Genomic DNA, 27,429 nt, shown 5'->3' with positions numbered 1-27,429 from the left:
ACTTGCGGTATGTGTGGTTTCACTTATTTCACTGGGGTATGGCCTTCCTGCGCGGCTTCGGTTATGGGTATATTTCAAACCGTAACCCGCCAGCACGGCTCCGCCTCCTCTTAACAGGGGTCTGGCCTCCCTGCGTGGCTTCGGTTATGGTTATATTTCAAACCGTAACACGCCAGAACGGCTCCCCCTCCTCTTAACTGGGGTCTGGCCTTCCTGCGCGGCATCGGTTATGGTTATATTTCAAACCGTAACCCGCCAGCATGGCTCCGCCTCCTATTTTGGGTAGTGCTCTGGTCTCCCTGCGCGGCTTTGGCCCCGCTAGCCACCTGCGTGTCTCCCCCTCCTCTCAGCGCCTCCTATCTCTGTCCTGTCCCGAGTCCTCACCCTGATTATTTGATACTCGGCCGGACCATACTCGGGTAGGCTTAATGCACTAAGTACAGGTGGTAAATGAAATATACTCACCTACTTTCCAGAGCCGTCCTGACTGTCCAATCCGAGTATCTTGCCGACTACGCCAAACTGATGTGGTCACTTTGACAAATGGACAACAGGAGTCTCAGGTACAGGTCACGATCGTTTATTCGAGCAATTGCAAGGAGAGAGCCATCTCAATGCAGCTTGAGATAGCACTCTGCTAAATTACAAGTGTTCAACATATTTACATTATTGATCACGTACAAGAACAGTTTCCAGATTCTGATCACGTCAACATACAGGTTTACATTAAACAGACATCTCTGGGACATGCATGTTCCTATTTTCACCCAGGCAGAGACCTTCCCTCCCATCTAAGATGGGTCCATCTGTCCTTCCCCTATCTGTTGAAGAGCACATTTAATCTTGGTTGTTTTCCGACCGAAATCTCCAGTCTAACTCCCAGGACCTTGCTAGTGATTGCAAACCCTGAGGGTGTACAAAGTATGAGGGTGTATAAGGTTCATCTGGTTTAACTGTTTAATTGTTGATTTGCTGATTTGCGCTGGTTTGCGATGTCCTGACTATAGATTCTAATTTAAGCAATTTATTCCCTTATAATGAATTCTCCCTTACCATAAATTCTTATTTACTTTCTCTCCCCTAACAGCATCATGCTGCAATTGGCGGAAATGTTCGAGGATGATCATTTGAATGCGGAGGCTGGTGGACAGAAAAGTGAGGACAAGGGGCACCCTATCATGGTCCTGGGAGAGAGGGGAAGGTGTGAAGGCAGAAGCGCGGGAGATGGGTCGGACACGGTTGAGGGCCCTGTCAACACAGTGAGGGGTAAACCTCAGTTAAGCAAGAAGGGAGACATGTCAGGAGCCCCATTTTGGAAGGTGGAATCACCAGAACAGATGCGACGGAGGTGAAGGAACTGAGAGAATGGGATGGAATCCTTACAGGAAGCGGGGTGTGAGGAGCTGTAGTCGATGTAGCTGTGGGAGTCAGTGGGCTTGGAATGGATATTGGTGGACAGTCTATCACCACAGCAGCTTTCAGCTTCCTTGGAGCTGAAAGTTTCATCTGATCTTCCTCTCCACTGACATATTTGCATTTCCCCGTTTATTTTTGTAAATTTCTCATTTGATTTCAGAGTTGCAGATTTTGTGTTGAAAGCTCACTGGGAACCCACAGCAGCTCCTTTGATTGACAGCTCACTCCCTCTCTCTCTCTCTCTCTCTCTCTCTCTCTCTCCCACGTGACCCGCCTCAGCGTCACACGCCCTTTCCGAGCTGAGACGCCGCGCCTGCGCCCTGCCGCCACTGAGCCGCGTTCCCTTAGCAACGGGCCGGGCCCGGCTGATGAGCCGCCTTGTTTCCAGTGTCGGGGGAGCCGGGAGCCCCGTTACTGAGAGTGTCCCCGCACGGGGGAGGGGGAACCAGCAACACGGTCCGGGGCTGAGTCTCTGTGAACCTGGGCATTGTTCCTGACCCTAAAATAAAAATAACAGACATAAAGGTAACCGACATCAGACAAGGGGTAAAGTATTGAAAGGTGGGCTGTCCCGGATCAAAGCGGCCGAATGGCCACCGCCTGCTACAGGACCCGGCAATGTCCCCCCCGCCCGCCGTCCCGGCCCGGCCCGGCCCGGCTCCGGGCCCGGAGGTAAAGCAGGCTCTGAGTTCTGGCAGTGGGAACAGGAGGAGCCATTCAGCCCCTCCAGCCTGAGCCGCCCATTCACTCAGATCATGACTGATCTGGGAGACAAACTCCATCCGGCCGCCTGGGCTTCATATCCACAGCCTCGGGCTGCAACAAAATCCCCATCTCAGGCTGAACATTATTCACTCATCTATTGTCTGCTGCTTTATCTAGAGAGACTTCCCAACTTCCACCAGCCTTTGTGTGAGGAAGCGTTTCCTAACTTTCTCTCCTCAATATGCTGACTCTGATATTAAGATATTTGTCCCCTTGTCCTGGGCTCCCCCACCAGTGAGTAAAGTTTCTGTCTCCTGACCAATCCCTTTAAACACACTAAAATCCTCTGTCAGAGCTGGCAGTTGGAGAGGGGACAGGATGGGGAGTTACTTCTGCCCTCACTCCTTCAGATAATTCCTTCCAGATCATCATAACTCAATGTTTAAAATAAAAGCTCACCTCCCTCTCCTTTTACAACAATTACAGAATAGCATAAACCTGTCGTCCTCTGCATCCCACCCTCTGTCATTCGAAACACTTATGTCAGTGGAAATCCTTTCTCCCTCATTATCAAAACATTGTTCATTTTAAACTTCTCTGTTCAATCTCCCTTCTATGCTCTAAGGAGAACAGCACTAGTTTCCCCAGGGTCTTCATATAACAGAAGTTTTTTCTCTTTTATGAGATGTGACTGGCAAGGTCAGCATTTGTTGCCCATCCCTAATTTCCCTTGAGAAGGTGGTGCTGAACCAGCTTCTTGAACCGTTGCAGTTCATTTGGTAATATTCCTGATTCCTGGTACTGTTGTGGGAATCCGGTCCAGGGACCCAGATTGGACGCGGCTGAGGCGGAACCGATGACTGATAACATAACTTTTAACATAACTTCCTCGTGTTTGTAATTTATAGATTTGTTTATGAAGCTGAAGATTCCTAGCTTTTAAAACGATTGTCTCAACTTGTCGTGTTATCTTTAAACATCTGTATTTGTTATGCCCCAGGTGTCGCTGTTCCTGCAATACCATTAACATTGTACCTCAAATTAACATTATTTTTAATTTGAAGGTTTCAGTTGCATATCTGGAATCTCTAATTGAATAAGTAGAAAGCAGTGGCAGGATAAGTTTGCAGGTTGATTTTGGGAAATGGAGAAGGTGGTGATTGTAAATTCAGACAAGGGAGGGAGGTGGTTTTTGAGATTGTTCATGCTCCATTATAAGATCCTTCTCTCTCTCTGTCTTGTTCCAGCTGTTCCCATTTGCACCTGTAATCTGACTGACCCAGTGTGCGAACTCAATTGCTGCTGTGACAATGGCTGCTCCTCCACAGACATCAATGCCTTCCCTTTCTGTTTGCCAGGCAGAGAATTGTAAGTGTCTATTAGAGTATTATTATATTGGCTCTGAATCAGGAGATGCCTGGATTTCAACTTAAGAATGTAAAAACTATGAGCAGGAGTCGACTGTATGCTCCCCTTGAGTCTGCTCTGCCATTCAATGTGATCAGGGCTGCTCCTTTGTCTCAACTCGACTTTCCTGCCCGATCCTCATTTCGCTTTTTTTCCTGAGAGATCAAACATTTCAATCTTAGTCTTGAATATACTCAACAATGGAGCGTCCACCATCTCTCGGGTAGAGAATTCCAAGGATTCACTATATTTGAGTCTCCTTATCTGAGTCTTACAAGCATTCCGACTCTGACAGCCACCTCAACTACAGCTCCTCACACCCTGATTAATGTAAGAACTCCATCCCATTTACTCAGTTCCTTCGCCTCTGTCGCATGTTTTCTGATGATGCCACGTTCAAAAACAGTTCCTCTGTCATGTCTTCCTTCTTCCCTAACCAAGGTTTTTCATCCACTGTGGTTGACAGGGCCCTCAACCATGTCCAGCCCATCTCCTGCACATCTGCCCTCACACCTTCCTCTCCCTCCCAGAACCATGATTGGGTTCCCCTTGCCCTCGCCTATCACCCTACCAGCCTCCGCAAACAAAGGATCATCCTCCGCCATTTCCACTAACTCCAGCATGATGCAACCACCAATCACATCTTCCCTCCACCCTGCCGGAGTCATTCCGCAGGGATCATTCCCTTCGGTTCACTCTGGTCCACTCGTCTATCACACCCTACACCTCAACCCCCTCCCACGGCACCTTCCAATGCAATCACAGAAGGTTCAACACCTGCACCTTTACTTCCCCACTCCTCACTGTCCAAGGGCCCAAACACTCCTTTCTAGTGAAGCAGCACTTCCCTCAATTTAGTCTACTGCATTCCCTGCTTCGAATGAGGTTGTCTCTACATTGGAGAGACCAAGCGCAGACTGGGTTACTGCTTTGCAGAACACCCTCGGTCTGTCTGCAAGCATGACCCAGACCTTCCTGTCGCTTGCCATTTCAACACTCCACCCTGCTCTCATGCCCACATGTCCGTCCTTGGCCTGCTGCAATTTTCCATTGAAGCTCAACACAAACTGGAGGTACAGCATCTCATCTTCCGACTAGGCACTTTACAGCCTTCTGAACTGAATATTGAGTTGAACAATTTTAGATGATGAACTCTCTCCTCCGTCCCCATTCCATTTCCGATCCCCCCTTTTCCAATAATTTACATATATTTTTCTTTTCCCACCTATTTCCATTACTTTTAAATGTATTTCCATCCATTGTTTTATCTGTATTTTAGCCTATTTCGATCCCTTCCCCCCACCCCACCCCCACTAGGGCTACCTGTACCTTGCTCGTCCTGCTTTCTACCCTTAATGTCAGCATTTGCACATTCCTTAGCTAATGTCACCACCGTCAACACCTCTTTGGTCCTTTTGTCTATGACATCTTTTGGCAATCTCCACCAATCACGGGCCCTCTATCCAGCTCTACCTATCCCACCCCCCACCCCCCTCCCCCTTAAAGCAGCTTATATTTCAACTCTTTTCTATTTTCCTTAGTTCTGATGAAGAGTCATTCGGACTTGAAAAGTTAACTGTGTTCCTCTCCGCAGATGCTGCCAGACCAGCTGAGTTTTTCCAGGTATTTTTGTTTTTGTTCTCTTGTGCTGTAATCTTTCTATGTTGCAAGCAAGGATGATAAGGGGGAATCTGTAGATGTGGTGCACTGGATTTCCAAAAGGCATTTGATAAGGTGGCACCTTTAATGTGTTTCTCACTTCTCTGTTTAGACTAAGTCATAATAATCTGGGAGATTCAGAAGTGAAACTACTGTCTGCGGTCCTGAGGAATCCAGGCTGTAAAATTCAGGAACTGGATTAAGTACCAGACTGTGTGAGTTTGTGTTTATAATGACCGGATGTCTGACACTGTATTTTATTATTGGTTTCAGGATTTTGGTTATTAATAGCACTATGTACGTTATTATGAGTATCAGTAACAGGATTAATATTAATCAGTGGGGTGAAAATGGACATGGAAATGGCAGGGATGTAAAACAGATAAAATCACATTTTCTGGTGTCTATAGGAACACCTGATATTGAGGACTATTGAAGTGTACCCATATCGCAGATGACCGATGCAGTGCTGACTATTCTGCAGCTCCATACATGTCCAATTTCACCCCCGCCTGTATTTTGTCCAGATTACCACTGTTTTCTCTCCCTCTGATCTCCAGACTGTGTAACAACACTCTCATATATTCTTGTGCTAAGGTGCTTGCCTCCGCTGTCAGTACAAACCAGTCACTGACAAACCTGGACCTCAGTAATAATAAACTGAAAGATTCTGGAGTGAAACTTCTGTATGCAGCTCTGTGGAATCTAGGTAGTAAAATTCAGAAACTGAGTTAAATACATAAGAACATAAGAAATAGGAGTAGGAGTTGGTCATTTGGACCCTCAATCCTGCTCTGCTATTCAATAAGATCATGGCTGATCTGCTTGTGTTTTGAATTTCACATTCCTATCTACTGCTTTGATTCCCTTGCCTAACAATAATCTATCCAGCCCCACCTTAAAAATATTCAATAACCCCGCCTCCACCAGCTTCTGAGGCAGAGAGATCCACAGTCTCACAACTGTCTGAGAGAAAACAAATTCTCATATCTGTCCTTAAATGAAAAACCCTAATTTTAAAAACAGTGACCCTGAGTTCTGGACTCACCCACAGGAGGAAAAATCTTTTCCATGTCCACCTCATCAAGACCATTCAGCATCTTATACACTTAAATCAAATCACCCCTCACGCTTTTAAACTCCAATGGAAACAAGTACAATCTTTCGAACCTTTCCTCACAAGACAACCCACTCATTCCAGGTATCAATCCAGGAAACCAACTATGAACTGCCTCCAACCCATTTACATTAAAATGACGCACGGTGACATCGGACAGGAGTCTCAGCGTCATCGCGCGCTGTTTAGATTTTCAGTTTGGTGGGTGAGCAGCCAAACTGTCAAAGGCCTATTGAGGTCATTAAGAAAGTAATGAAGGTAGTTCAGAATGCTGCCTGTCCAACCTTAAGGTTGGGGGGCAGGCAAAGAGTCCAGGTGGCCTTCACATTTTTCATAAAACCTCATCCATGGGCGGGATGAGGTTTCATGAAGGGTTTATTAATTAAATCAAACATTTTAAAACATTTGATAAACACTGTCTCATGAGGGGACATGTCGAAATAATTTTTTGTGTCTTTAATAAAAACTTTCATTCCACAATTAATCTCGGTGAGGCCGCTCTGTGCCTCAGGGAGATTTCTGCCTCTGTCACCCGCGCATGTGTGAAAGATCGCAGGCCCCGACTCAGGGAATCCCCCCTCCCCACTCCCGCTGCCCCCACAGGGAGTGTTCAGCGCTTCGGGGGCGTGCGTCACGCTGGGTGGGCTTTAATTGTCCCGCCCACGTAAAATGGTGGCACAGCCTCGATCTGGGGCGTCCATCGGGATCGCGCCCGACCCCACCCTACCCCCAACCCTTTCTGCCCATGATTTTCCTTTCACAAAACCATGCCTACTCTACCTGATTACCCGAGTTTTTCTCAGTGTTTAGCTATCACCCCCTTAATGATCAATTTTAACAACTTCCCCACCACAAATACCTATAGTTTCCTGTTTTGTGCCTCGCTCAAGGTTTTAAAGTTTCGGGTTATTTAATTTCAAAGTCTTAGTTATTTTTAATTATAGATCTACCTTAACTCCCAAACCAGTCTAAGCCTGCACACTGTCCCTTCCACTGGGCACTTACCGGCCAATCAACGCACTGGCTTCCTGTGACGTCACAATCGCCTTTACCCCACACTGCTGCCTGACAGCAGCTGAAACGGTACATTCCTCAGCTCCCGACTGCCCCCTGCAGCTCCGCTCCCACTCGCAGCAAGGTCGGCCGCTCTGCAATCCCTGGTCTTTATTTGTAGGCATTCCTCAGCTCCCGACTGCCCCCTGCAGCTCCGCTCCCACTCCCAGCAAGGTCGGCCGCTCTGCAATCCCTGGTCTTTATTTACAGGCGCTTCTCAGAACCTAACTGTCTCCCGCAGCTCTGCTCTGTCTCCCAGCAAGGTACCAGACTGTGGAATTATGTTTATAATAACTGCATGTCTGATGCTGTAAAGTATTATGATTATCAGTAATAGTGTCACTAATAAACACTGCACATTATCATTACTACAAGTATTAGTGTTATTAATAAACACCACGGATTTAGTCTGATTCATGAAATGTTTCTGCCTCTGATCTCCAGCCGGATACTAACAGCCTCACTTATTCATAGCTCCCCTCTCAGCACAATTCGGGCACTGATGAGCCTGGACCTGAGTTACGACAAACTGCAAGATTCAGGAATAATACCTTTAAAAATCATTTAAAGTCATTCTCAAAGACATGAATCAGAATTAAAAACTGGACAAAACGATTATTGCTTCTACAATTCCCATGGTGGAATTTTATGGCCGCTCTCGCCAGCGGATTTTCCAGACCCCGCCTAAGTCAATGGATTGTGAACGGCCCATCCTATTTTACAGCCCCTCCCGTGCAGTAAAATTCCCCCCCAAATTGTATTCTTACATTTTTAGCTTAGCTTAATTAGACATTCACATTATAGATCTTTAAACTAGAAAGCTTCTCAGCTTGTAATAAAAGTGTAAAACATTCACAAATATATTGGTAAGGCAGATAATAAACTAGCAAAATGAATCAGCTATCACAGTCTGTGGCTCCCAATAACCCTACAGTAAAATTCAGAAACTGTGTGAGATGTTGTTTCTGATAACAGGATGTCGAACTCTGTACGGTATCATTAGTATCAGTCATGGTGTCATCAACAACAACATCAACTTTCATTCATATAGCAGCTTTAATATAGTTAATTGTCCCAAGGCACTTCACAGGAGTGTTATCGAACAGACTTGGGCAGCGTGGAAAATGAGATATTAGGACAGGCAACTAAAAGCCAAGTCAGGGAGGTAGGTTTTAACGAGAGTGTTAAAGGAGAAGAGAAGGGTAGAGAGGTGGAAGGAATTAGGAAGGGTAATCCAAAGCTTGGGGCTGAAGAGCTCAAGGCGCAGCTGCCAATGACAATAATTTCCATATTTAATAATCTGAAACATAAACACGTTGTTATTATTAGTATTGGGAACAGTGTTATTTAAAATAAAACTTATTAATAGGCACATAATTAGCTTGGCAGCGAAGCTAAAGTCCAAGTAATAAAAGGGACTGTGACAGCATGGATATAAAGTTGTCTGAGTGACAGGAAACAGAAAATAGTTGTTAATGGTTGTTTTTCAGTTCGAGGAAGCAGACAGTGGAGCTCTCCACCGGTTGCTTCAGGACGAGCAGTATTACATTTCTTGATATATGCTAATGACTTAGACTTGGGTGCACCTAAAAATGAGGCACCAAACTGGTGAAGCTACAACCCAGGACAACTTGCATGTCAACTAATGGGAGAAGAACATGATCCCACAACCAACCGATAAGATCAAAGTTTTGTACACCTGTCACATCCAGTTGTGAATGGTGACGGGTGATTTAACAGCTCACTGGAGGAAAAGGCTCCACCAATATTCCCATCCTCAATGGGGGAGGCCAGACACGGCTGACGATTATTGGCTCAAACAGTCCAATTTAACTGGGTCAGACCCATTCTTAGACCATTAAAGTTGGCTTTCCCCATATTAATTATTCTTACTCTGGACTGTTATTTGTTTTATCCCATAGTCAGCTTAAACCTTATGATACAGTGATCACTCCTTTATACTTGATCCACTTGGCCCATCTCATTCCAAAGAATCATGTCAAGCGGTGCATCCTTTCTCACACTGGAAACACGCTGCTGTAGAACAATTTCCTGGTCACTCTAGGAATTCTGGCCCGTCTCCGCCTGTCACATTAATACTATCCCAGTCTATATTTGGAAAATAAAAGTTCCCCATTATAACTACTCTATAGTTCTTGCACCCCTCTGGAATTTCTTTGCAAATGTGTTCTTCTCCATCTTTCCCCTAGTTGGTAGCCTATAGACTAGCAATGTAATTGCACCTTTTTTGTTTCATAGATCGAGCCATATAAATTCTGTCCTTGTCCTCTTTGGATCATCCCCTTTCTCCAGCACTGAAATATTCTGCTTAATCATTCCAACCACCCCATTCCATTTTCTCCCTTTCCTATCTTTCCTGAATACCCTATATTCAGACCAATCTTATTTACCACACTCCATGCATTCACAAACATGCTCTGTAACGCTGATTTAGACTTTAGTGTCTTCTCCCTTACCCTGTACAGACTTAATAACTTATTATTTCCTACTCTAGTGCTATATATTTCTCGCAGTATTCCTTGGTATTCCTCTCTGTTATTACCTGCTGGTTCCCACACTCCTGCCAAGTTAGTTTAAACCCTCCCCAATACCAGGAGCAAATCACCAGGAACTCAGCACCAGCTCTGTTTCGGTGCAATCCATCTGACCTGTAGAGGTCCCACCTCCCTCAGAGCTGCTTACAAAGTCCCAGCAATTCTAAATCCCTTTCCACTGCACCGTCTTTCCAGCCACTAATTCATCTGCTTACCCTCCTATTTCTGTGTTTACTTGTGCGGGATACAAGGAGTTATCCAGAGATTACTGCTTTTCAGGCTGCGCTTGCTAATTTCTTACCTAGCTCCCTAACATCTGTCTGCAGGGAAACAGTCTCAGTATAGGCTACTGAACTTTAAAGACTGATGCTTCACTTAAGGGGTTATGAATCTTTCGAATTCTCTATCCCAGAAGGTTGTGGATGCCCATCGTTGAATAAATAATTCTAAGGCTGAGATGGACAGGCTTTTGTTCCCTCATGGGATTGAGCAACATGGGGAGTGGGTGGGAAAGTGGAGTTGAAACCCTAGGTCATCCATGATCATATTGTCTGAGCAGGCTATTCCGTCTCCTATTTCTTTGTTGTTGTGCAGCAAGACCTAGAGAATTTGTAGGCTTGGCCTGATAAGTGGCAAATAACAAATGCACCACACAAGAGCCAGGCAATTACCATCTCCAACAACAGAGGATCTAACCTCACAACCGCTCCACCACCACCTCCACCCACCTCCCAGCCCATAGAGGCTGGGAATTCTGCAGTGAGTAACTTACCTCCTGACACCCCAAAATCTCTTAACTATCTAGAAAGCCACAAGTCAGGAATATGAAGGAATGCTCTCCACTTGCCTGGATCAGAGCAGCTCTAACAACAATCAAGAATCTCGACACCATCCAGGGTAAATGAGCATGCTTGTACAGAATCCCATTGACCAACTTAACATCCATTCCCTCCACCACCGACCCACATTGGGGGCAGCATCACACCAAGACTCCTTCAACAGCAAATTCCAAAACCGTGGCATCTACCACCTGGAAGGACAAGGTCAGCAGATGCATCAGAAACTGCAAGTGCCCCTCGAAGTCACACACCATCCTGACTTGGAACTATATCCCCGTCCCTGCACTGTCAACTGGTCAAAACGTGCAAGTGAAGCTTGAGATTCAACATACAGACGTGTTCCATATGAGTCTTTACTTAGTCACCCATATAATATAATTAATCTTCCACCTTGTGCAGCTCTGTTGCTGTTTCTTTGAATGTATTTAACATTTCCCTGGAACCGTTAGCACATGAGGCAAAAACGTTGGAAATGAATTGAACTTATTCCGTGTTGTCCTTCCATTGTCACCCTTTGCAGGAGGCAGTGAACTGTTAAAGGCCCAGTAATGTCCTTAAAATAATGGTGAAAGATTAATTTTGTGATGTACCATTTTAAAATTCATTGAAGACACATACACAGCAAGGTGATATGTCACAATAAAATATAACCCTGTGAAAGCCAAGTGCAATGAGATGAACCTTTTAAAGTGATGATGGGGGCTCCTACATTGTGCTCCCCCTGCGCTGTCAGCTGAGGTGGAGGCAGGGTGCTGACCTTTCTCCTCCGAGGATTTCAATGACCATGGTGGTTGTCCTCTGGTTCCCTGAGGTCTGGAGGGCCCCAGCATACTGAGGGCCTCCTGCACAGATAGGCTCTGTTATCGTGGGTTTGTGAGGTGCTGGTGTTCCGGTCAGAGCAGTGGAGGACCCGCTGCCAAATCCAGGAGCACTCTGAGAGGAGACCCCAGATGCTGCAGGCAGTCACTCCTTTACACTTTCAGGGCACACTGGACCCTCCCTGCTCACCTGAGGAGTCCGAGGACTTGGTGGTGACTCCAGTCACCTCACCCCCTCTCACCCAGCCATTGCTCATGGAGATGGTGATGACATGCAGGTCAGTGTGTATCTCCAATCGTTGGTCTTCTGGATTGACTGTCCATCAAGGTCACCAATCTCTCAGTAGAGGATGCCTAGGGCACTCATGCCTGGGAGAAAGCAATACTCATCGCTTGGATTAACTCCTACATCCTTTGTGTCTGGTTACACACAGCTTCTTTATGTTAACATACCTCATGCTGCAGTTCCAACATCTGCTACCTTGTTGAAGATGCTGGTGACATGTCATCAGCCTGAAGCTTGACATTGCCTTTCCCTCCCAGAGCCCTCCGAGTGTGAGTGACCTTGGCTATTACTGTATCCATCAGCTGCTTGGGCGTGTCTGTGCTGTTCACCAGATTGTGACTCCTTTACTAATGGAATGTGACTATCTCCCGACGTGATAGTACCTGCACTGGTGGAGGGTGCGAGGGGAATAATGTGACGGTGCACCCTCTGAGGACCCCTTCTCGTCCTCAGAGGTGGATGGCTGTCACCCGGTCACAGCCCTACATCTGTGAAAGAAAAAATAGTGTTTCTAGGGAAATGTTTGTTTTGTGCTCGCCAGAGGGTCTGCTGTGTCCATCCATTAGGGCACTCATTCTCTCAGCTCCACAACCCACCTCAACATCAGTGATTACCCACCCTGCCTCCAGATCTCCCAGTTCATGTGTCTGAATTTCCATGGGTGGAAGGATGAGGAGATCTCGGGTACAGTGACCCATCTTGGCTCAGTCCCTCTCGTCAGCTGTTTTCATCTGCAAGCATAGAAATCTTCATGTAACTCGCCCATCAAAGACACAAACTAGCCTATACTGGTGGCAGCCTGACTGTCCCGCCTGGCACCACATGCATGTCTCCTGCATGCAGCACTCATCAGCGTGCAACCCTTGATCTGTCTTCTGCCATTTCAGCTCTTTATTCAGTAACCAGGGCTCCCTCGCTGGTCCCTCCAGAGCTGCTGTGTTTGAAAGTACTGCTGGCTGATTTTACAGATGGCGCCAGCATTGTCTGAACCAGGACGTCCCCTGTCTGCACCACCGAAGTGGACGGCTCCTCCCACCTGTCAGCTCTCATAAAATCGCATTCGTAACTCTGACTACCCTGACCCTCCGTCCAAACACCCACTTACAATCTGATCAGGCCTTCACCGCCTCCAATAAAATTCCAGTCATTATCTTCAGCCCCATCACAAACTCCATTCCCAAGCCATTGACCATCCCAAGCCCCTCCCTAGCAACCCGGATAAGGACATGGGAATCCTGTGCTTTTGTTTTGTATCATCATCCTTTTTCATATTGTCCTTTCCTTGCCACCCTCCCATCCCCATTTCCCTGTTGTTTAAAACCTGCTGATTCGCTGATTTTTTTGTTCAATTCTAATGAAAGTGCATTGACAAAAACATTAAACTCTTTTTCTCTCTGAACAGATATTGCCTGACCTGTTGAGTATTTCCAGCATATTCTATTTAGATTTCAGATTTACACCAACGATAGTATTTTACCTTCTAGATTAATGGAAGTTGTTTCTTGAATTTCTCACACTATATATTATTATTGCCATTCATGGTTTTTAAAACACTGACTTTACACTGATCCCTGTTATCTTTCTCCCTCTGATCTTCAGCCTGCGTTATAACAATCTCACAGCTTCTTGTGCCGAGGATCTCGCCTCTGCTCTCAGTACAAACCAATCACTGACGGATCTGAAACTTGATAATAATAAACTGGGAGATTCAGGGGTGAAACTATTGTCTGAGGCTCTGAGGGATCCGGACAGTAAAATACAGAAACTGTGGTAAGTACAGATTGTGTGATATTGTGTTTTTAATAGCAGAATAGTAAACAAAACAATGTCAACACTGTTACTGGTATAATAAATAAATGCTGTCCAATTTTATTAGTGCCAGTGATAAAGTTATTAATTTTTGAGTAAATCTACATTTACTCAGATTCATGTTATTTTTGTCTCCAGTCCAGTCCATGGGATGTCAGTCCCACAGATAGATGTGCTGAGAGTGCAGGGGAATAAAGTGATGGTTCACCCTCTGAGGACCCCTCCTCCTCCCCAGAGGTGGACGGCTGGCCCCAGGTCACAGAAGGTCCTTGATTTGCGAGATCGAGAATCATGAATGGAGGGAAATGCATATTAAAACACATCCTTCAGATAATTGTTTGTGACCAGTGATGGACAAATGAACAAGATGTATTGTGGTCAGCAGAGGCTCTCCTGTGTCCATCCATTAAGGCACTTATTCTCTCAACTCCACAACGCACCTCAACATCAGTGATTGACCGCCCTGCCTCCAGATCTCCCAGTTCATGTGTCTGAATTTCCATGGGTGTAAGGTTGAGGAGATCTGGGACACAGCGACCCATCTTGGCTCAGGCCCTCTCGTCAGCTGTTTCATCTGCAAGCATAGATATCTTCATGTAACTCGCCCATCAAAGAGACACACTAGCCTATACTGGTGGCAGCCTGACTGTCCCGCATGGCACCATATGCATGTCTCCTGCATGCAGCACTCATCAGCGTGCAACCCTTGATCTGTCTTCTGCCATTTAAGCTCTTCATTCAGTAACCAGGGCTCACTTGCTATTCCCTCAAGAGCTGCTGTGTTTGAAAGTACTGCTGGCTGCGTTTACAGATGGCACCAGCATTGTCTGAACCGGGACGTCCCCTGTCTGCACCACCGAAGTGGACGGCTCCTCCCACCTGTCAGCTCTGATTAAATCGCATTCGTAACTCTGACTACCCTGACCCTCCGTCCAAACACCCACTTACAATCTGATCAGGCCTTCACCGCCTCCGGTAAAATTCCAGTCATTATCTTCAGTCCCATCACAAACTCCATTCCCAAGCCATTGACCATCCCATGCCCCTCCCTAGCAACCCGGATAAGGACATGGGAATCCTGTGCTTTTGTTTTGTATCATCATCCTTTTTCATATTGTCCTTTCCTTGCCACCCTCCCATCCCCATTTCCCTGTTGTTTAAAACCTGCTGATTCGCTGATTTTTTTAGTTCAATTCTAATGAAAGTGCATTGACAGAAACATTAAACTCTTTTTCTCTCTGAACAGATATTGCCTGACCTGCTGAGTATTTCCAGCATATTCTATTTAGATTTCAGATTTACACCAACGTTTTACCTACTAGATTAATGGAAGTTGTTTCTTGAATTTCTCACACTATATATTATTATTGCCATTCATGGTTTTTAAAACACTGACTTTACACTGATCCCTGTTATCTTTCTCCCTCTGATCTTCAGCCTGTGTTGTAACGATCTCACAGGTTCGGCTGCCAAGGATCTCGCCTCTGCTCTCAGCACAAACCGGTCACTGACGGATCTGAGCCTTGATCTTAATAAACTGGGAGATTCAGGGGTGAAACTATTGTCTGAGGCTCTGAGGGATCCGGACTGTAAAATACAGAAACTGGGGTAAGTACAGACTGTGTGATATTGTGATTATAATAGGATAGAAAATAAACCAATGTTAGCCCTGTTACTGGTATAATAAATGAACGCTGGCCAATTTTACTAGTGCCGGTGATAAAGCTATTAATTTTAAAAATCTCCATTTACTCTGATTCATGTAATTTCTGTCTCTAATCCCATCTATGGGATGTCAGTCCCACAGATGTTTCTGCTGAGGGTGCAGGGGAATAAAGTGATGGTGCACCCTCTGAGGACCCCTCCTCCTCCTCAGAGGTGGTCTGTCCCCCGGTCACAGGAGTCCTTGATTTGTGAGAGCGAGAAGAATGATTCGAGGGCAATGCAAATTACAACACATCCTTCCGATTATTGTGTGTGAACAATGATGGACAAATGAACAAGATGTTTTGTGGTCACCAGAGGCTCTCCTCTGTCCATCTATTTAAACACTCTCTCTCTCAGCTCCATAACCCATCTCACCATCAGTAATTGCCGCTCTGCCTCTAGGCTTCCCAGCTCCAGCGCTTCTCCTTCCATCAAAGTCCGGAATGAGCCTAAACTGGTGCAGACTGACTGTCCATCATGACACCACAGGGATGGGTCCTGCATGGAGCCATTTGGTCATCACAAATCAACTCTGACTGGGCCCTCCAGAGAGGCTGACATGTCTCTAACAGCCAATGCTGCTGCCTTGGCGTTGCCAGTGGCTGGGAGGGAATGACCTTTCTACCAATTTCACTTTCATCATAAGCCATAAGTGAAGTTGTAAGCTTCACCCTGTGTGCAGCACTCATGGCAATTATTCTCATCCCCACCACAAACTCCATCCCCTAAATAACTGATGTCCCGTGTCCTCTAGCGACCCCGGGCAAGGACTTGGGGATACTGTGGATGTGTCTTGCAAGCAGGGAAATTATCCCTTTGAGTTCGTGACCCTAGAATTACAGCAAGTATGACGTGGTTCAACACCCAATAGAACAATTGGGACGTTAATGGATTTAATTTCCCGCTTTATTATCCGCCGGAGCTCTTCAACATTTGCGCGTGCCCGCCAAGCGAAATATGGCACGAGTGCGCGATGACGTCAGGACGCTCGTCCGACATCATCTCGCCCGATTCCCCGCCTGCTTGGGTCAGGCACGCGCCCACCTGCGGGACCCAGGGCTCTGTTTCTCCCTTCACAGATACTGTCTCCCAGGCTGACTATTTACAGAACATTCGTTTATATTTCACATCCACAGCATCAATTATAGATTGCTTTCATGGTTTGAAGTTGTGTTTCTTGAATGTTTCACACTGTATATTATTATTTTAATTAGTTACATTCTTTGAAAACAACTGGAAATTTATTCTGATTCCTGTTATTTTTTCTCTCTCGAACCCTCCCCCCACCCCCTAGTGTATGGGGCAACAATCTGACAGATTCTTGTGCTGAGGATCTTGCCTCTGTTTTTAATCGCTCACTGACAGATCTGGACCTGACTGCTAACGAACTGGGAGATTGAGGAGTGAAACGACTGTCTGTAGCTCTGAGGAGACCGGACTGTAAAATACAGAAACTGGAGTAAGTACTAGACAGTGTGAGATTGTGATTAGAATAAATGAATATTTAACAATATATTTGTGCACTGTTACTAGTATTAAAAAACACTCTCCATTATTATTAGTGTTAGCTATGAATAAAAGGAAACATTTAGTTTGATTCATGTTCTTTCTCTCTCTGAACCCTAGGCTATGGGATGCCAGTCCCAAAGATCTTTGTGTCTCGGGTGTAGGGGAATATTGCGAGGTCTCCCCTCCTCCTCAGAGTTGGGTGTCTGTCCCCGGTCACTGTGGCCAATAATTTGCAAATAAGAAAAAAGTGATTAGATGGCAAAAGTGAGGAAAAGGTCTTGGGGTCGCTCTGTTAATAACTGATGACATTAGCACAGTAGTCAGAGATGACCTTATTTCAGAAGATCAAGGTGTAGAATTAGTTTGAGTAGAAATAAGAATTAGCAAAGGTAACATGTCACTTTTTTATTCAATCATGGGATCCAGGCATCACTGGCTAGGCCAACATTAATTGCCCATCCTTAATTGTCCTTGGAAAAGTTGTGGTGAGCTGCCTTCTTGAACTACAGCAGTCCATGTGCGAGTTGCTTATAGGCCCCTAATACCTTCACACTTTCGGACAGAATTTACAGAAAAAAACATGTGTGCCTGTAAGAATGGTGCTGCAATAACCGCGGGTTATTTTAATCTTCATACATATTGGATGAAGCAGAATGGCAAAGGTTTCCTGGAATATGAGCTCGTAGAGTGTATTCAAGACAATTTCTTAGTCAGTATATCCTAGTACCCACCACAGAACGACTATTTTAGACCTGGGAATGTTCAATGAGACTGGATTAATTAATGACATCTTAGTAAAGATGCGTATAATTAGCATAGTATGAGAGCAAGTCAGAAGTATAAAACCTGGTAAAGGTTCTCCAAATATTCATATAGGAAATGAGAACTAAAGTGTGCACAGGTTTCTTCGAGAATGAGGCTGGGAAATTAATATTGGGAAAGGAGGAAATGGCAGAAGTGTTGAACAGGCAATTTGTGTCCCTCTTCACTGTAGAATACACAAGAAACATCCCAAGAATACTTGGAAATCAAGAGGTGAAAAGAAAGGAGGAACTTAAAACAATCAGGGTTCCGACGAAATGGTATTAGGGAAACTATTAGAACCAAAGGTTGACAAGTCCCTTGACTTGATGGCTTTCATCATAGGGTCTTAAAGGAAGTGGCTGCAGACAGAGTAGATGCATTGATTGTGATCTTCCAAAATTCCCTAGATTCATGGAAGGTCCAGCAGATTGGAAATCACATGGGGCGAATGTATTAGATTTCTTTGAGGAAGTAACATGAAAATTGATAAAGGAGAATCTGTAGATTTGGTGCACTTGGATTTCCAAAAGCAATTTGATAAAGTGTGACATTAAAGATATAAAAGATAACAAGATAAGATTTTGTAATATAGGTAGTAGCATATTAGTATGTATAGATGATTGATTAGCTAACGACAAACAGAGAGTTGGGGTAAAGGGTCATTTTCGGTTTGGCAAACTGCTACTAGTGGAGTGACACAGAGGTCAGTGCTGGGGCCTCAAATACCTGTGTAAATTACTTGGGTGAAGGAACTGAATGCATGGTAGCTAAATTTGCCGATGGCGCAAAGGTAGGAAAGTAACTTGTCAAGTGGACATAACGAGTCTATTAAGGGATTTAGAGGTGAAGTGAATGGGCAAAAAATTGGCAGATGGAGTTTAATGTGGGACAATGTGAATTTGTCCTCTTTGGCTGTAAGAATAGAAAAGCAGTATCTTACCTGAATGGAGAAAGGCTGCAGACTGTACGGTACTGAGGGATCTGGGAGCCCCAGTCCATGAATCGCTAGGCATGCAGTGGAGCAAGTGATTAGGGAGACAATTGGTCTGCTGGCGTTCCTATGGATGCTGTGGCTGAAACAGTTCCAACGACTGTCTAGTAAACCGAAGACCCTGAGTGTGAATCTCAGTGGTGCCTTTACCCCAATTTCAATTCAAGGCTTTGAAATGTGATGTGTTTACAACAAAAATACTTTGATGCACAAAAACCCAGCAACCAAAGTGACCAAACGGAAGAAATCAAGAATTGTATTAGATCAAGGGAAGAGATGTATAAAGTTACCAGAAAAAGGAAAGCCTGAAAATTGGGAGCATTTTAGAAATCTGCAGAGTAGGACATAGAAATGGAATAAGAAAGAAAAGATAGAATATGAGAGTAAACTAGCAAGAAACACAAAAACTGATTGTAAATGCTTCTGTAGGTATGTAAAGAGGAAAATATTAGTAAAAATAAACGTGGGTCCATTTCAAGCAAAGCCAGGAAAACTTACAATGCGGAATTAGGAAATGGCAGAGAAATTAAACAAATACTTTGTGTCTGTCTTCTCAGAGAAAAATACTAAAAAAATCGCTCAGAAATAAAGGAGAATCAAGGGACTAGTGTAAACGAGGAACTGCAAGATATTAATATTTGTTAAAAAAAAAGTATTCGAAAAATTACTGGGACCTAAAGTAGATAAACCCCGTGAACCTGATGTTCTATATCCCAGAGTGTTGAAGGAAGTGGCTGCAGAGATAGTAGATGCGTTGTTGATCATATTTCAAAATTCTGTAGCCTCTGGAATGGTTTCTGCAGATTGGAAGGTGGGAAATATAACCCCGTTGTTTAAGATAGGAGGTAGAGAGTAAACTGGGAACTAGAGATCTGTTAGCCTGGCATAAGTAGTAGTGAAAATGATAGATTCTGCAATAAAGGATGTGATAATAGAACACTTAGAAAATAATTGTATCATTGGGCAGATTCAACATGGTTTTATGAAAGGGAAATCATGTTTAACATACTTGTTGGGGTTTTTGAGGATGCAGTCAGCAGAATAGATAAGGGGAGACCCGTGGATGTGGTACAGTGAGGTAGCGCAAGGATCACAGCCGCAGCTATTCACAATCTATATCAATGATTTGGACGTGGGGATTAAATGTAATATTTAGATGTTTGCGGGTGACTGGAAATTAAGTGGAAGTGTGAGTTGTGAGGAGGATGCAAAGATGTTTCGATGGGATCTGGAGAGGATAAGAGAGTGGCCAAAATTTGGCAGATGGAATACAATATGGAGAAATGTGAGGTTATCCACATTGGCAGGAAATAACAAATACAGACATCTGTTAAATGGTAAGAGACTGGGAAGCGTTGATCTTCCAAGGTATTTCAATGTCCTTGTTCATGACTCACTTAAAGCTAACATGCAGGTACAGCAAACAGTTAAAAAGGTAAATGTTATGTTGGCTTTTATTACAAGTGTATTTGAGTTTAGGAGTAAAGATGTCTCACTGCCTTGGTGAGACGGCAACAGGAGCATTCTATGCAGTTTTTGTCTTCTTACCTAAGGAAAGATATACTTGTTTTAGACTGAGTGCAATGAAGGTTCCACTAAAATAATTCCTGGAGCAATGCGTGCTGAGGAAAAATTAAATAGACTGGACCTCTATTCTCTTGAGTTTAGAAGAATGAGAGGTGATCTCATTCAGGCATACAAAATTCTTACAGGGATTGACAGTGTAGATGCAGGTAGGAGGTTGCCCCAGGCTGGGGGTGTCTAGAACCAGGGGACACAGTCTCAGAATAAGGGGAAAGCCATTTAGGACTGAGATGTGCAGGAATCTCTTCACTCAGAGGGTGGTGAATATTTGGAATTCACTGCCCAGAGGAGGCTCAGTCATTTAGTATGTTCAAGACTGAGATTTATAGATTTCTACACATTGAAAGCATCATGAAACATGGGGTTAATAAAAGGAAATGTTGTTGAAGTGGAAGATGAACCATGATCTCAGTGAATGGCGGAGTGGGCTCTAAGGGCTGAATAGTTGGCTCCTGCCCCTATTTCATATGTTTTTATTGCAAGGGGAATACATTGTAAAAGAAGTTTTGCTGCAGCTAAACAGGGCCTTAGTCAGACAGCATCTGGAGTAAACTATACAGTTTTGGTGTATTTATTTAAGAAAGGGTATAATTGCATTAGAACCATTTCAGAGAAGGTTCACTCGACTGATTGCTGGGATGAAGGGGTTTATTTTATGATGAAAAGTTAAGCAGATTGGGCCTATACCCGTTGGTGTTCAGGAGGCTGAGAGGTGATCTTATTGAACACAGAAGATCCTGAGGGGACTTGATAGGGTTTGTGCTGAGAGGATTTTTCCTCTTGTGGGAGGAGAACTTAGGGAGACTGTTTTAAAAAATAGCGGTCTCCCATTTAAGACTCAGATGAGAAGAAATTTAGTTAGTCTGTGGAATTCTCTTCCCAAGAGGCGAGTGGAGGCTGGGTCATTAAATATATTCAAGGCTGAGTTAAGGTAGATTTTTGATTGACAAGAGAATCGAGGGTTACGCAGACCAGCAGGAAAGCGGAGTTCAGGCCAGAATCAGATCAGCCAGAATCAGATCAGCCATCATCTTATCAAATGATGGAGAAGGCTTCGGGGCTGAATGGTCTACTCCTGCTCCTAGTTATTCTGTTCTTATTCCAACACGTTCTTCAGACTACAATCTGTGACCAGTGATGGATAGAGAAGCATTATGTTTTGTGGACCCCAGAGGCTCTCCTGTGCCCGTTCATTAGGCCACTCGATCTCTCAGCTCCACGAACCATCTACCCGGCCTTCAGGACTCCCAGCTGCAGCACTTCGTCTTCCATTGGTGTAAGGATGGCAAGATCTGGACGCCAGCACTCTTAGTGGCTCCTTCCCTGACATCATGTGCTCTCTTCTACAAGCACATACATTTCTATGGTTACTCACCCATCAAAGGTACACATTAGTCTATGCTGATGTCAGCCTGGCTGTCCATCATGTCACCACAGAGATGCCTCCTGCATGTGGACACTCAGTCTCGGCAGTGCAGGAGTCAACTCTCACTGGCCACGGCCTTCCACAGAGAGGCTGACATGTCTCTGACAGTCAATGCTGCTACCTGGGCATCTATAGTCACGTATAAGGCTGTACGTTTAACATTGTTTGCTGCACTCACCTTGCCAGAACACATCAGGACTTTGATCCTTTTGTGTCACTGCAACCACGTGCCCCACACCTGCTCACCCCCTCAGCAATCTCCACCCAGGCTTGCTTGGATTGACTGAGCCGATCTCCTCCTCCCGTCCTGAGGGAACAAGACCTCCCTCCGAGCCTGAGCAGCGTGGAGAAGCGCCTCCAGGGAGAAATCAGTAAACCAGGGATGTTGCCTTCATAGCTTCCAGCAAAATCACAGCCATATCCACAACCCGACCACAAGCTTCATTCCTGAGTCACGGACCATCCCATGTCCCCCCCACCCTCGAGTGACATGGAGATACTGTGCTGCTGTCTTGCACCATCACCCCTTCTGTCAGTTAATCACACCGCAAATCCCATTCTGATCTCTCCTTGCCCCCAGATCCCCCAAATGCCGTAGCTTATAACCTGTCAATTCACTGCTATTTCCCAGTTCTAATAACAGCTCAGACTTTAATATGGTAGAATTCTTCATCAAGATGGAGAGTGATGAAGTTGATTCTGAGTCTAGTGTCCTGAATCTTAATAAAGGAATCTGCAATGGTATGAGGCGCAAGTTGGCTGTGATGTATTGGGAAAACGTTATTTAAAGGGGTGACGGTGGATAGGCAATGGCAAACATTCAAAGAGCACATGGGTCAACTGCAACAATTGTTTATTCCTGGCATGCGCAGAAGTAAAACAGGAAGAGTGGACAAACCATGGCTTACAAGGGAATTTAGAGACAACATTAAACAAAAAGGAAAAGGCATACAAATTGGCCAGAGAAAACAACAGACCTGAGGATTGGGAGCAGTTTAGAATCCAGTAAAGAAGGGCAAAATAATTGTTTAAGAAGAGGAAAATAGAGCGTGAGAGTAAGTTTGCGGGGAACATAAAAACTGACTGTAAAAGTTTCTATAGGTATGTGAAGAGAAAAAAATTGGTGAAGACAAATGTAGGTCCCTTACAGTCAAAAACAGGGCAATTTATAATGGGGAACAAAGAAGTAGCCGCCAATTAAATACATACTTTAGTTATGTCTTCACAAAGGAGGTCACAAATAACATACCAGAAATGTTGAGGAACTCAGGGTTTAGTGAAAGGGAGGAACTGAAAGAAATCGGTATTGGTAGGGCAATGGGTTGGGGAAATTGATGGGTTTGAAGGCCGATAAATCCCTAGGGCCTGATAATCTACATCCTAGAGTACGTAAGGAAGTGGCCCCAGAAATAGTGGATACGTTGATGGTCATCTTCCGAGATTATATAGACTCTGGAACTGTTCCTACAGATTGGAGGGTAGCTAATGTAACCCCACTATTTAAAAAGGGAGGTAGAGAGAAAACAAGCAATTATGGACCAGTCTGCCTGACGTCGGTAGTGGGGAAAATTCTAGAGTCCATTATAAAAGATTTAATAGCTGAGCACTTGGAAAACTGTGGCTGAATCGGACAGAGTGAGCATGGATATATGAAAGGGAAATCATGTTTGACAAATGTACTGGCATTTTTTGAAGATGTAACTGGTAGAGTTGATGAGGGGGAGCCAGTGGATGTGGTTTATTTGGATGTTCAGAAGACTTTCGATAAAGTCCAGCCTAAGAGATTAGCATGTGAAATGAAAGCACATGGGATTGGGGGTAGTGTATTGAGATGGATAGAAAACAGGTTGACAGACAGGAAACAAAGATTAGGAATAAATTGGTCTTTTTCCGAATGGCAGGCAGTGACTAGTGGGGTACCGCAGGGATCGGTGCTGGGACCCCAGCTATTCACAATATATATTAATGATTTAGATGAGGGAACTAAATGTAATATCTCCAAATTTGCAGATGACACAAAGCTGGGTGGGAGGGTGAGCTGTGAGGAGAATGTGGAGATGCTTCAGTGTGATTTGGACAAGCTGAGTGAGTGGGCAAATGTATGGCACACGCAGTATAATGTGGATAAATGTGAGGTTACCCACTTTGGTATCAAAAACAGGAAGGCAGATTATATTTGGAATGGCTATAAATTGAGAGAGGGGAATGTGCAGCGATACCTGGGTGTCCTCGTACACCAGTCGCTGAAGGTAAACATGCAGGTGCAGCAGGCGGCAAATAAGCCAAATGGTATGTTGGCCTTCATAGCCAGAGGATTCGCGTACAGGAGCATGGATGTCATCCGGCAATTATACAGGGCCTTGGTGAAACTACACCTGGAGTATTGTGTGCAGTTTTGGACTCCTTATCAGAGGAAGGATGTTCTTGCTATAGAGGGAGTGCACCAAAGGTTTACCAGACTAATTCCTGGGATGGCGGGACTGACATATGAGAAGGAATTGGGTCGGTTAGGATTATATTCGCTGGAGCTCAGAAGAATCAGGGTGGATCTCAAAGAAACCTATCAAATTCTAACAGGACTTGACAGGGTAGATTCAGGAAGGATGTTCCGGATGCTAGGGGATCCAGAAGCAGGGGTCACACTCTGAGGATACGGGATAGACTATTTACGACTGAGATGAGAAATTTCTTCACCCAGAAATTGGTGAGCACTACCACAGAAAGTAGTAGAGGCCAAAGCATTGCATGTGTTGAAGAAGGAGTTAGATATAGCTCTTGGGGCGAAAGGGATCAAAGGATAAGGGGAGAAAGCAGGAGCAGGATATTGATAAAAACAAAAAGCTAAAAGCTACTGCGGATGCTGGAAATCCTGCTCAAAAACAGAATAACCTGGAAAAACGCAGCAGGTCTGGCAGCATCGGCGGAGAAGAAATCAGTTAACGTTTCGAGCCTTCATGGCCCTTCGGCAGAACTGAAGGACTGAAGTCTTCAGTTCTGCGGAAGGGCCATGAAGGCCGAAACGTTAACTGATTTCTTCTCCGCCGATGCTGCCAGACCTGCTGCGTTTTTCCAGGTAATTCTGTTTTTGAGCAGGATATTGAGTTGGATGATCAACCATGATCATAATGAATGGTGGAGCAGGCTCGAAGGGCCGAATGGCCTACTCCTGCTCCTAGTTTCTATGGCTCTATGTTTAACTCTGTTTCTCTCTTCACAAATACTTGCCTGATCTGCTGAGTATTTACAGTATATTATATTTATATTTAATTTGCAGCATTAATAGTGTTTTCTTTTTCCTTTATAAATGGATGTTGTGCTTTTGGAATGTCTCTTACTGTATATTATTATTAATAGTATTCGTTAAAACATTGTGGATTTACCCTGATTCCTGTTATTTTTCTCTCCCTGTTCCTTAGTCTATGGGGTAACCGTCTCACTGATTCTTGTGCCGAGGATCTCGCCTTCCGTCTCAATACAAACCGGTCACTGACGGATCTGAACCTGGTATACAACCGCTTCACAGACCAATCTGTCCCCGCTTTCAGCCGACTCATCCTGACCTGTAGGACTCCAAATCTGATCAAGTGAGTGTTTGTGTTAATTGTTAGTGTAATAATTAAAATATAAATGGGATTTAAAATATAAATGGTCCTGAATCTATCAAACAGCAGCAATGAAAAGCGGATTGCCGCTGCTCGACAAGATTCTCCCAAACTGAAACTGCTTCATTTTCCTCCCGGGACCTTCAGCAGTGACCCCCCCTCCCCGGGGAGCTCCATCCGAGCAGAGTCTAGTAGGGTCAGGGGAGAGTAGTGGGGTTGGTGGGGTCGGGGGGTAATGCGGTCAGGTTGATGGTCAATGGGGCTGGGTCAGCGGCGTTGTTGGGTCAGGCTGTAAAGCCGGGGGTTTAGTCAGATTTGGTCAAGGACAGAGTTGGGAGGGTCAGGAGGTAGTCGGGTTGGCGGGGGTGTTTGGAGGGGTTAATCGGGTAGTGTGGGGGCAGTATGATGGTCAGTGGGGAATGGGGGTGGTTGGAGGGGTTAATCGGGTAGTGTGGGTGTAGTATGATGGTCAGTGGGGGGGTGGGGGTGGTTGGAGGGGTTAATCGGGTAGTGTGGGTGTAGTATGATAGTCAGTGGGCGGTGGGGGGGTGGGTGATTGGGGGAATCGGTTTGTGAGTTACCCGGGTATTAGACCGGGTTTTACAGTCTAACATTTCCTGGGTAACTACCCGGGTAAGTCCTGTGGATTTATCCAAAGTCTCTGATTCTTACCCAGAGTCAGAGACATTCACACAGGTTACCGGGCAGCAGGGGTATTGCCCAGTGGAAATTTAAACCTCTGGGGCAATTCCCACGTAGGCCCACGGGTCAGGACATCCCAAGGACCTCTGCTCATCTTCAGCCATATGTCGGGTCTCTGATGACCCAGTGAGCAGGAGATTGGGCCCATTAACTCCAGTCTCCCTGTTATTGACACTGTTGTTCAATCTGTTTATTCCTGTTTAATCTTTAATCTCTTTCAGGCTGGAGTACAATCAGTTCAGTCCAAATGGAGAAAATCAGCTGGAGTCGCTGCAGGAAACCAGATCTGGACTGAGAGTGAGATGCGAACCTTAGGATTGAAAAACATTCCTGTTCTCATTATAGGAACATTTTTAACCGAGTTTCTCTCCCTCCCCTTTAACCGGCCGCGCTCCAGGTTTAAATCCTACTGGCCCTTTCCCAGTTTCCAGCTCGAGCTGAGTGAGCGTCATCTCCCATTGTGACGTCAGAGGCCCAGCCACAGGGTCACGAGACTCAGCCGCCCGGCCCCACAGGCGCTGCTTCTGCAGGATATCCGGGGCTGAATGTTCCCCAATGGGGCACTGGGGAAATGTACAGACAGGGAGGGCCCAAGGTGGGGATCAGTCTGGGCTGCAGTGGGACATTGACAATTACACTAATTATTCCTGGGATTGGGGGTAAAGCCCCTAGGGCTTCCGCTCAGTATCACTGCCCAGTGACCCTGCTGGGAAGTGAACCTGTGTGGGTTCAGGGTCTGTTCAGCTGGAATAGTTCCCACTGTCCAATAGAGACAGACACCCACTGCATGGGGTGTCCCAGAGAGAGTATCCTATTGGGGAGGTTCCAGCGGATTCTGTAACCGAGGGATTGGACTGAAAGTATCAATTCTTTTCTGTCGTCCCTAAGAAAGAAATCATCAGTTGTTGAAACAATGTGTTGAATTTAGACTCTGCCCTATTGATATTGCTGTAATTTACAGACTGAAGGGTGAGTTTCTAAACAGCTGGAATGACAAAGAGGACTGGAGTGTGTCAAATAAAGATGGTGACCTGGTAAATTCACCCACCCACTCAAAGAATAACAAGTTGTGGAAGTTAAGTGACCCAGTGGAAAATACACTGCAGTAAATGGACAGGATCCATGTTGGGACCCACAGCCTGAAACTCTGTGGGCTGAATGCATGGATTGTGGTCTAAACACAGAGCAGGATCACCAGCATTTAAACAGAGAGAAGATAGTTTGATGTTCTGGGTCAGGTTCCTTAAGATGTAACTTTGTTGGATTGATATTATTTTCCAGATACTGATGGACCTGTTGTACATTACATTATTTCCTGATTTATTTTACATTCCCCATCATATACAGTTTGTTTATTCTCCCCTCACTCTGGTACAATAAATGGTGAAGTTTTACTGTGTTCATCAGGCTTCAAAAAATCAAGGAAGGGAACCAATAATT

The 27,429-nt window shown here is 45.0% G+C and overlaps 1 protein-coding gene across 1 annotated transcript in view; it reads left to right on the top strand.

Annotated features, from left to right (window-relative positions):
• Window positions 1-26,589, top strand: part of LOC144672924 (NACHT, LRR and PYD domains-containing protein 3-like) — a 305,162-nt gene extending 278,573 nt beyond the window's left edge. Inside the window, 5 exon segments of the mRNA XM_078534937.1 lie at window positions 13,455-13,625; window positions 15,102-15,272; window positions 16,666-16,830; window positions 25,102-25,269; window positions 26,211-26,589. Of these exon segments, the coding sequence (XP_078391063.1) occupies window positions 13,455-13,625; window positions 15,102-15,272; window positions 16,666-16,830; window positions 25,102-25,269; window positions 26,211-26,304 (769 nt within the window). The 3' untranslated portion in view covers window positions 26,305-26,589.
• The last annotated feature ends 840 nt before the right edge of the window (window positions 26,590-27,429 follow it).

The sequence above is a fragment of the Cetorhinus maximus genome, unplaced genomic scaffold, assembly GCF_964194155.1.
Source record: "Cetorhinus maximus unplaced genomic scaffold, sCetMax3.hap1.1 HAP1_SCAFFOLD_145, whole genome shotgun sequence".
In the NCBI taxonomy this organism is placed as follows: domain Eukaryota; kingdom Metazoa; phylum Chordata; class Chondrichthyes; order Lamniformes; family Cetorhinidae; genus Cetorhinus; species Cetorhinus maximus.
The sequence above is the reverse complement of the archived record's forward strand: the minus strand, read 5'-3'. Positions and strand labels throughout refer to the sequence as shown.